Source organism: Mesitornis unicolor, unplaced genomic scaffold, assembly GCF_000695765.1.
Source record: "Mesitornis unicolor isolate BGI_N332 unplaced genomic scaffold, ASM69576v1 scaffold29856, whole genome shotgun sequence".
Classification (NCBI taxonomy): domain Eukaryota; kingdom Metazoa; phylum Chordata; class Aves; order Mesitornithiformes; family Mesitornithidae; genus Mesitornis; species Mesitornis unicolor.
In genome coordinates, this window is record NW_010190777.1 from 1 (window position 1) to 11,504 (window position 11,504).

Sequence of the window (11,504 nt, forward strand, 5' to 3'; positions counted from 1 at the left end):
GGGATCGGATCGGGCTGGGTTTGTCCTGTTCCCCCCGCAACCTCAGCCGTGGGTGCCCGGGGCAGCCGCTGCCTCTGCGCGGAGATCTGGGTCAGTGCGAGAGGTTGGGGTCCGTAGGGTGGGGATTTGGTTCTCAGTCATAGACCGGGGCTCCCTCAGCTGTCACCCCCCTCGGGCAGAGGACGCTGGGCCAGGCTGGCTCCACCATGGCGGCTGTGCCTCTGCAGCCAGCGAGCTAGAGGCGGGGGGGGGGCGGTGGGCGGCTGCGAAGGGGAGGAACGGTGCTGTAACCCGCTGCCGCTGCTGAAACAACTGCAAGCTTTCAGTCAGGGCTTCGGCTGTGCCCGCTGATGGCTTGTGCTGCGTCAGCCTGTCCTGCCTGCACTTGCACTGGTAAAGCTCCAGTGACTGACAAATCTACTTGAGTGCACAGACTGACAGTATCTGAACTTACCTGTGTCCCAGCAAAGCAAAATGCATCCTGGGCTGCATCAAAAGAAGTGCGGCCACCAGGTCGAGGGAGGTGATTGTGAGCCTCTGCTCTCCCAGCAAAGAGCAGAGACCCCAGCAGCAGTATTATGTCCAGCTCTGGGGTCTCCAATATAAGAAGGACATGGAGCTGTTGGAGCAGGTCCAGAGGAGGCCACGAAGATGATCAGAGGGCTGGAGCACCTTCCCTACAAGGACTGGCTGAGAGAGTTGGGGTTGTTCAGCCTGGAGAAGAGAAGGCTCCAGGGAGACTTTATGGCAGGCTTCCAGTACTTGAAGGAGGCCTACAGGAAAGCTGAGGAGGGACTGTTTACAAGGGCAATGGTTTTAAACTAGAGCAGGGTAGGTGTAGACTAGACATCAGGAACTTCTTCACTATGAAACACTGAAACAGGTTGCCCAGTGAGGTGGTGGAGGCCCCATCCCTGGACATATTCAAGGTCTGACTTGATGGGGCCCTGAACAACCTGATCTAGTTGAAGATGTCCCTGTTCACTGCAGGGGGGTTGGACTTGATGATCTTCCTACCCAGCACATTCTGTGATTCTACTTAGGGGCCAGACTCAAGCGCACACCCAACACTGGCTCACAGGAAGATCCTAGACCACAGCAGTCTTCACTTTTGAATCAAAAAAGGATTCAAGACAATAACAACACTGCTGGAAACATGGCATAGAGCCACAAAATTAGATGAGGTACAATGACCTTTCTTCCCTCGCACACCAAGGGTGTTGCGGAGTGTCTTCAGTAACAGTATCAGCAGGACAGACTATAATGTCTCTTCATAACCTAGATTTATTCTATTACAAGCAAGTTTTGATTGATTTATTTTATATTAAAATAAATGCTTGCATCAAAGAACCTAATGGAGTTAGCCTCTTCAGCATCAGAAGTTCCTGTAGAAATCATCATCTAATTTTGAAAAAATCAGCAGCACTGTGAACACACCAGTGTATATTTAGATTTGGGTTTGTCTATGAAACAAGAATTTATCTCCAAAGCTTTCACATTCACATTACCATTGATGTCTCCGAGAGGGAACCTTCTGGTGCTTTCAAAAGCAAGGAGCACAGCTGCTGAAACCAGACAGTGAAGAAGGCCGTTCTTCCCAGCAGAGCACCACTACAAGCCAGCTGAGTCAAACACCACATTTGTACACTTCAGACACAACTGATCTGGCATCAGTGGGCATGAATAGATAGTGCAGGAAGTAGTTTTTTTATTCAGCTTTTTATCTATAACAAAATCCCAAGTATGCACACATCCATCTTAAGAGTTACATTTGATTTATAGTTTCTTTCCTCCCCCCACTCGCCCTACATTTGGCACGCTAGCAATCCCAAGGTGTTTTCTACCTTACATCTGAGTCTGATGCAGCAAATGCTTTTTGTATGAAAAACCCTACAGTTGCTAAATTGAAACAATCTGAAAAATGTCTAATATTAAACTCTGGTTCACAGACATGCAAATAACTCTTTTTAATGATTACAAAATTTTAATTTCAGGCACTCCACTTTGTGACAATTTCATTTTCAAAAATCCTATTTCATTGTTCTATTATCTCCATATTTGGTTGCAATTTGGTTTTTTGTAGCATTTAAAAAGCAATTCTGCCAAGTGTTAAAAGTGTCAAGAGCTTGTGCCAATGTTATTCACAGACACGACCACAAAAAGAACCACCTTCCAAAATTAAGACTGGTATAGCCTCAGGAATATTTTGTCCATGAGCTTGACAAGGTCTGCAGTATTCAAAACATCAACACTGCAACAAAATCTTAAAGAATGCTTTTTAATGGGCAAAAGACTAAGCATTCAATGTTGCTGTTGAACTCACTTCAATTGATTCAATTATTATCGAGGAGGTTTTAATTTTTAATGTCAGACTTCAGTTTATGGACAGATGGCTGAAGTGTATTCAAGAAGTAGCTTAAGTCCTGGCATAACTGCAGACACAAAAGAAAAAGAAAGGGGGAAAAGGAAGGGGGCATGGGCTGCTGACACTGATTTCTTAGAAGAGGCAGTGCCCTCACATTCTATTTAGCTGAGCAGAACACAAAACTGGTTCAGGAAGCTTAGCAGCTTAAACTCAAGAACACTGTGTAGTACCAGTAGACAGCAACGTTCTGCAGAAGGCAGGGAGGAGCAACATCTGCTGTTAATCCATTCTCGGTTGTTCAAGCAATGCTTGTTATGAGATGGGTCTTCTAGAATTATAAACTTTAACACCATTCTGCATTGAGGAGCGAGCGTATTTTGTTAGAAGAGTACCAACAGTCTGCTTCTCTGCACATAAGTCTCTATAGAGGAAAAAACGCAGATAACACACATTAGCATTAGAGATACTCTCCTACAAAATGAATCCATTAAATACTTGCAAATATAGCAATAAACTGGATTGGGGTATTGGGAGGAAAAAAAACCCCAACAAACTACCGTAACTGTCACATAATGCTTTGAATTACCTAAAGTTTAAAACTTGGCTTGACATTTACACAACAAGCAAAACTACATTATTTACTTCAGAAACAAGGATTTGGGGTTTTTTTGGAGGGAATTGGTTCATTTTATTACTGTTCTCTAAAGGGTTTTCAATCTAGCAAAACGGTTAGCTTTGAACTACTTAATTACAGTACAGTAAGTTTAGCCACACAGTTTTGATACAGTTACTTCTGGGTTACCATCTCTATCTGCTCACACATATCCTGGCTTGGCATCCCAAATAGCACTGTCATGTGTTAACCGCCAAAAGAACAGAGGACCCAGCACAGGAAGCACTATTGCCCTATAATTCTTGTGTTGTAAATATGGAGAGTGATTTATAAATAAATCTGTAGGTTATAAAATAAACAAAATGTCAAGTTTATCCTTCAAATTAAGTCTGCCTCTATCAAATAAGACAGATTCAGTAGGATCAGCTTTTTACACAAGTTTAAATCCAACGGATATCCGTATAGCTCTCAAGGGCGGTTACTCTATTCATATGGCATGGAAAGTATAGCATGTGAGGCAATCATAGCTGATAAGAAGTCAGCTATGCAAAAAGAAAAAATGTAACACTAATTGTATTTTAATAAAAATAAATATCCTTACTGTATATAGGGGGTAATATCCACTTCTGTCCACTTTTCCCGTATGCTGAACAAGCTGTTGAATCTTTCCTGATTGTCTTCAGGTAAGTCTTCCACTTTTAGCAGAAAGATGGTCTCTGGTCTTGAGCTTTTATCCACAAGAGCCAAGCCCTGTAGATCAGCATCAGAGAAAAAAACTGAAGTTAAAACAATTAAAATTCCTTCTTTTTGGCAATAATCCATACAAGTTGCCTCTTGCACATCCAAAGCCTTGTAAAACTCCACTACTAGAGGCAAAGTGAGAAAGGACGATGAAGGTGCTGTTTTACAGGCAGTATTCATCATTTCCTTTGTGGCAAGAAGGGAGGGGGAAGTCCATTGAGTACCAACACCTCTCTGCCTCCTTTGAGCAAGTGCTGTCACGATTCCAGACTACTGATGCTTATAGAGTATGTCATATGAAGTACTTGAACTCAAAAGCTGACAGAAATAACACAATCAATACCTATTAATAAAAAAAAAAATCTACACATGACAGAAGTCAGTTAACAGCCAACTCACAAAAGAATTCAGGCTTCTTCATGTTCTTACCTTAAGCTGATCAAGCCTTGCTGTCATCCCTTCGGGGACACTTTGTTGCCAAACTTCTTGAAACTCTGATAGATTGAATTTAACTGCATTTTTCAAAAGCATTTGAGCTATAGCTCTGCACATTTTATCTTCATTCATTTCAAAGTAAACCTCCTCTGCTGAGAAACAAAAGCAGGTTATCTTGGGCTCTTGCTTTTTGACAAAAGAACAGAGAACAGCCTCCTATTTCCATTCTGTTCTACAGTCTTCTACAAACCAAGTATCCTGGTTTTTCTTTCCCTCAAGTACTAACCTGACTTGGTATTACATTGGATAAATTATGGTCTCTTCTTATTCTCAAGAATAAATTAAGCAGAATATTATGTGTGTGGAGCACTTTCCGAGCTACAGTATTTATTCATATCAGTAAATGTATTTCCTCCCATCTTTTTCCCTTTCACAGTAACACTGTTTCTCCTACAGCTTTAATTCCTATTTCTGAATGGCTTGTATTAAAGTGTTTGTTGTCTGTAGTTGAACCATTAAACAAAACTTTCACTTCCTTAATCATCCTTATAATACAAGATGATGAAGGGAATCATGAGAATTTATTTTCTTTTGCACTGACTTGGCTAAAATTTTCTAAAAAATGCCAGGCATAAAAAATTCCTACTGCTTTTGCAGTCATCTGGGCTTCCTGCAGTCTAACTCTGTGCAACCTGCCTAAATACGCTGCAAACACAACCTGTGTCACTGTAACTACTTTCCTCTGTCCTTTAAGGTTGAATGCAACTCCTACTCAGCCAAAGGTGTGATGAAAGCAACTGTGGGCAAGGATTCAGATTGAGATTAAGACACTGAAATATGATGTCTGTATACGAAATAGGCAACGGAGATTTAATCAGTACAATAATTGGATCTTGTGGTGCAGTTCAAGGGACAAAAGGCAGATGTCTGCTTCAGGCAAGCTCAGTTCAGGAAGATCTACATGCATTGACTATTCACAACAGCACAATTAATTGCTTAAACATTGGAGACCTCCTAGGTATCCAAAGAGAGATTCCATCTAAATTTTACTAGTGATTTGTCTTTAGTCATTATTATGTCTTGTAGACACCTAATAACATCACTTCAGGTACCTCTGATAGTTACTGATTTTTCCCTAGTGTCTTGTACAGTTTAATAGTCCCTTTTCCTATGAAACTTTCTTTAACAATTTTACTAGTTTTAGCTCACTGTTTGCTCCCCCCTTTTACGGGCATTGTAAAAAATTCATTTGTTTGGGCCATCCCCACAAAAATCTGCATTTACTCATTAATATCTATTTCCTTTATGCAAAATTAAAATATGCATGCTTTCCCAAACTTACCATCATCAATGTATTTCCTTCCATAGCTTAAAAGAATATGTTCTATCATCTCTCTGAAATAAAAATAGAAATCAAGGTTTAAAACTGTTCATTAGGACATTAGAGAAACAGTTACCAAGAAGAAGATGAAGGAACAGGTAAAGTAAAACATCAAGGAGAATGGAGGATGGGACACATCTTCATGGCTGAAATGAAAAATTGATAAAGACTTGGAAATAAGTTAAGAAGACAAACGCGGACAAACAGGACAGATGGGAGTTAATTCAGCATGTCATCCTCAAAAGTCTCTTCCACTTTCCAGTTATAGCTAGCAAGCCTAAAAGGCGTAAGTAGAATAAGGAAAAGAGACCCTTGCAATGTCACTTCCTTCCAATGAGAAGTGACACAAGTCACAAATTTGGCAGTTCATTATCCCTTACTGAAGAGCAGGCATTTTTCTAGACTTCTGGAAGAAAATTACAACCTAACTGCAGAGAGTGATACTACAGCAAGATTTCTTTTTGAGCTAAAAGCCAAGTAAATGGAAATGCTACATACTGCAAACGTAAGACTTTCTTTGAATGGTAATCTTAAATTATTTCATGACTCCAAATGGCAGTACAATAAACTCAACTCTTAAGATCTGAATTCAATTCAGAAAATACACCACCACCTCAGCTTCAATAGTAGAAACATTACTGCTGAATCAATGGAAATCTTACCAATAGACACCAAAATAATTTTACTAACCTGTCTGTCAAAACTACTAATGCCTTTTTATATTTTAGAGGCAAAGAAAAGGTATCATTAACACCATGGTAACTGGAATCTCGTTATAAGACTATAAGTTTAATAAATAATTATTGCAATTACTAGTAGTTAACAATTGTTGTAGATTATTTTAAGTACTAATTGCTTACGTGGGCTCTAGAGATCCAAGTTCCTCAAGGCAGGTGCGTAAAGGAACCTTACTGAAAGACCAGGACTCTGAGTCTATGAGCTGAATCACATGATTCAAGACTTTCATTTCGTACTCAAATTCTAGAATTCTCCAGTATCCTGCCAAATAGAAAACCACAAAACAGTGTCAGAAGGAGAACATTAACACCTTACTTCTGTTCCCCTGAAGATACATTACAGGAGTCCAGACATTGAGGTCACACCCTTACAAAGTACAGGAACTGCATTCTGTCCTTTTCAGGATTAAAACTGAGAAAAACCACAGAATAGTAAGAGCAAATGTAAAGCAGAAAGAAATTAAATCATGTAAGTTTTTCATAACTGTTTATGTAGATTAACTGCCACAGATAAAAAGACACTACAAATCCCATCCCAAGATGAATCAGACCTGGAAAAACTAATAATTAATTCAGACATAGAACTGCATGAGCAGAACTGGCTGCACTGTCCCTGCAAAGTGGCAGTTCAGGTCTAGCCAAGTTCACAGAGATCCAGATGTACTTTGGGGTAACTTGCACCTTGAAAGACAAAGATCTGGAATGGGCCTTAGAAAAAGGAGACACAGATATTTTGCGGAAAAAAACCCAGCGTTATTTCTTCATAGGCAGTAAAATTCCTTAGAGATTAATGAATACCTTCGATTTTACAGGCATCTATAACCTGCAATTGGTGCAGTATTTCTTCTTCACTTGCTTGAATCAAACTTAACAAATCTTCTGTTGTATACTGCAATGAGGGACAAAAAGAAGGAAATAAAACAGGTTATCATTACTCCTCCTCTGCTGCAGCAAGCATGCTAAATATACTGTAAGACAGCATTAAAGAAAGACTTAGAAAATTTATGTTTTTTTTCCTCAGAACCTAAATTTTCTAAGGTTTACCACTTACTAAGTGTAAGCAAATAACACAGTGGAAATCTTTACTACACGTGTATTGTTTGACATTCCAGTGAGAATCAGTCCCATAGGAAAGAGAGCTTTCCCATGGACAGCTTTCAGATTCATTTGAAGTTCCACCAGTGTCAAGGTAAGATGTATCTGCATTTATCAGATATGTCTAGTTGTTCTTCAGTACAAAGACAGACGAAATGCATTCTCCTTCAAAACAAATAGAAAAGATTGGTCCTCAAACTGTTTGGGGACACACTGATATGTTTTTACATGAATTCAATATTATCAATAAATATTATTGCATATGACATTTTTTGTGTTGCTACCCTTTGTCAATGCTTATAATTTCTGGCTATTTTAAGGCCTTTTCCCTCTGCCACCCCTTATTTTGCTGTATGTCCTTCTACGCCTAGACCAGAGTAGGTGGGAAAAGGCAGTGCTGGCAAAAGATTCTGCAATTGATCAGAACTAAATCTGTTCAGCTTCCAGAGAGAGGCAGCATTTCTATCCAAGGGAGAAAAACGCATCTATGTTTGTACATCCAAACACAGATGGTTTGTTGGTATCAGCTTCAATCAAGCCTCGGCGTAAAATATTTTGGAGCAACCATTTCTGTCTTTTAAAGTCAAAAGGGAGACCAACCAAACTAATAAAATTTTTATGAGCCTTTTATCTGAGATCATATGCTACGCAGTGCAGGTCTGTCCATTACTATTTAGATCCTGAACTGGATTTTCTGGAAACATAAAATGGCAGCAGGACAGGATTGTATTTGTGTTTTCTCTTCTTGCAGTGTCAGTCTTATTCTCTGCCTCATATCATACTCATCATTCTCTGCAACTCCCTGCTTCTCCTTGTCATCACAAATTACTGATTGGCAAGGGACTTACACATGGATGTCCTCTGACCTCATACTTAGCTCATACATGATGTCACACATCAGCCCCAAAGAAAGAGGAAAGGCTACGTAACACCTCAGTAGTCATGTAACTCTCAGGGAATTTAGAAAAGGTTCTGATGACTTTCAAGAAACTCCCCACATAAAAAAGGAAATCCCCAATCTCTTTTGGTGTCCTTCCTTTTCCTCTTTTTACTAAAAAAAGGCTGCTTACCTGCTACTTGGTGGAAGTGCTATTTACCAACTTGTTTAGAATAGTAAACTTAAAAAATTAACTCAAAGCAGCACTGTGAAACATGGGAGCAAAGGTATTTTGCTAGATAAGAACGTATCTTCACTTCAATTTGCCCATTACCAGTTACAAGAAAGTAATTTACACAGCTGATTTACCTTTGAAAATGTTGAAGTCTGATCTTTCTGACTATCTGGCCCTTCATATGGATCTTCCATTAAAAGCTTCCTCAGTTTCTTCACTTTAGGTCGGCATCTCCTTAATTCCCAATAGTTATTGGAGAAGCCAGCGATCTACAAGAAAAAAACATTTTAATCTACCATTTGGATCCAAAGAATCTTACCAAAAATTATCAGCAGAAAGCGTTAATCCAGCCACTGAGAAAAAGAATTTGTTAATAGGCTAATTACTTTAAAGATTAAACAATCATTGTAGTATTTTAAATATTTTAAATACAGAAATTTACCATGAGCAATGAAGAATAAAAATCCACTGTTGGTTGATAAAAATATGTTCATAGTGCATATGACAGAGGGAACAACTCATCTCTACATGCAAATCATAATGGGATATTCCCTGGAGAAGAGAAAACTGAGGGGGGGATCTCATTAATGCTTATCAATATCGAAAGGGTGGGCATCAGAAGGATGGGACCAGACTCTTCTCAGTTGTGCCCAGCAACAAGACAAGGGGCAATGGTCACAAACTAGTAGGATTACTCCTCAATTATGTCATTATGTCCATTACAGCAAGTAATGACACAGTAATAACATTTACCTAACTATTTTTAGTAGAATTTTATTAACCATGCTTTAGAAGAACAGAGAACAATGAATTACTTAAACTGAGAACTCTAAAATCATTCATGCCAACAAGTCTTTCCAGAGGCTAGTTTAAAGAGACGCACCTTTGACTGTATTTCTCCATTTAAAAAATAATATTCAAGCACGACATAGCATAATCTGCCTTTTGGAGAAAGCATTCTTAAGAATTAATTTGCAACTAGCTTATTTTTAAAATAGCTGTTAACACTGAGAAATCAGATTTTCTTTGAGAGCTTTTAATACCTACCACAAGTAATTACTATCCACTGAAAATAAACCGAAGTTTTAACTTCTTAGAAACAATAATTATCACACATTATGGATAAAATTCAGTTGCCTAAAGAAGGGCTCTATAGCCATTTTAGACACCCTAAGGTATAGCATGCCCCCTGTGTATAAAGCTTATTTATAAAGACATCCTCCTGTGGCTGTTCAATATACAAAGAACCTATAGGAGGCTCGTGTCTTTCTGCAGCAGCAGTTCATAGCTTGACCAATACCACAAGGCATTTAAAATGGCATTAGAAGCCTATGTTTAGGCAACTGAATCCCAGCTGGGTTTTACATATGCATCTTGGGTAAAATACAAGACATTATAGAGAATAAGAAAGTAGAGAATTAAAACAAACACACAAAACCCTAGGAAGACGCACCTGTGAATGAATAATATTACAAGATGCCTGATCTGCATTCAGCTGTTCTGGGGTTTTGCAACCAGGAATAAAGAGCAGCATATTTGAGGTATCTGCTATTTTCATGTCGTAGGTTTTATCTTTGCTGCACAACACTGCTTGTTCATCCTTTTCACCACGGATTACCAGGCTGGGGAGAAAAAAAAAAAAGCACAAAGAGAAAGATGTATTTTTACCTCTATTTTGGGATGAACACCGCTTAAACTTGTCTGATTTTTTTTCCACATTTGTCCATTGGTAAAGAAGATATAAACTGTAGTTCTATTTGGTAGCTGCAGCCACAGTATACAAAAATATTAAGATGCAATTGTCAGTCTAAAATATCTTAATACTACATTTTTTCCCCTCCTTTTGGAGCTTTCACACTCTGAAAGACAACCATTCAAGGTTTTTATGCAGATCACAGTCAAACCACCTCATTTGCCTATTCGCACTGCCCCCCCTAAAGCACTAATTAAGTGATGCTTAAGGCCTGAACTAGTTCACTAATCTTAGAAATTAGATTACAACTACTGAAACTGGCCCATTGTGAAACAAGAAAGCAAACAGAAATCGTCTACTGTACAGCACCCTTCAGATAATTCCTTCTGAAAACATACACGTTTTCTTGTAATTTCAAGCAGGAAAGAAAAGCATCTTTTAGGGCACTTCAGGACAAAGAATCAATGCAACCTCTCCTTTTCAGCTCACAGACTTGATTAAATAGAAACTCCTAGTGAGGACATGATAATACCAAAGTAAGACAACATCAGGAGAACATTAAGGTCCTCCCAGGCAACACTAAATTAAGTACTTGGACTTTAATGAAACTGCTCCTCTTGCTTCCAAAAGCTTTCATGCATGAGCAATGCTCAGCTGTGCCCCAAATGGTCCCCAGCATGATTCAGGCCTCAAACCAACAGCACTTTACCAATATTGCAATGAGTATAAATGGGCTTACTGACATCTCTGAAGACTATTTTCTTTAGAAGGAGCTCTAGTGTTGTATCATTTTAAACATTCTTATTACATCACTGGCATTGCAGCAAATTAAGAAATTCTAAAGCAGTGCCAAAAAACTTATCTAGACTCTGTTCTTGGTCCAGGGTTAGATGTCAGGTAAGCACCCTACCAAACCTAATACTGTACGTCCTTCGCTGTCCCATTTGCCTGATTAACCTTGTAGGTACCCTGCGATCTGCTTGACCTCGAGAGTTCCAGTAGGAAAATCCCAAAGTTGGTGGGATTCCTTTAAAGATATAATCTCATAAAGCCAAGTTTTTAGGCAACTATAGCCATATGCCCGATGAGAAAATCTCCGTTTTGGCTAGAAGTCTCCTCAGAAGCATATGCACAAAAAAAATAAAAAGGCTCCTTATAGGTGTTACTAGTTTTTTGTTTCCAAGGTAACTGAGCCTGCTTTAAGGGACGGGTAACTCTTCATGCAAACCGCATTAGAAGAATAGAAGTCTGGGGAAAAAAAGTCACGTTTAAGAGCCTTAAAGATGGGAGAGGCGGCCCCGGGAGGAGCCACCCCACCTCATCTCCATCCCG

At 39.2% G+C, this 11,504-nt stretch overlaps 1 protein-coding gene across 1 annotated transcript; it reads right to left on the bottom strand.

Moving 5' to 3' along the window:
• Window positions 1-2,677: 2,677 nt before the first annotated feature.
• DSCC1 (DNA replication and sister chromatid cohesion 1) lies at window positions 2,678-11,199 on the bottom strand (the record flags this gene model as incomplete). Its single annotated transcript, XM_010186523.1, has 9 exons — window positions 2,678-2,786; window positions 3,580-3,728; window positions 4,149-4,306; window positions 5,497-5,549; window positions 6,396-6,534; window positions 7,071-7,161; window positions 8,614-8,748; window positions 9,933-10,149; window positions 11,088-11,199. Coding segments are annotated over 9 exons (1,163 nt in total), but the record flags the coding sequence as incomplete, so codon positions are not given.
• Between the last annotated feature and the right edge of the window lie 305 nt (window positions 11,200-11,504).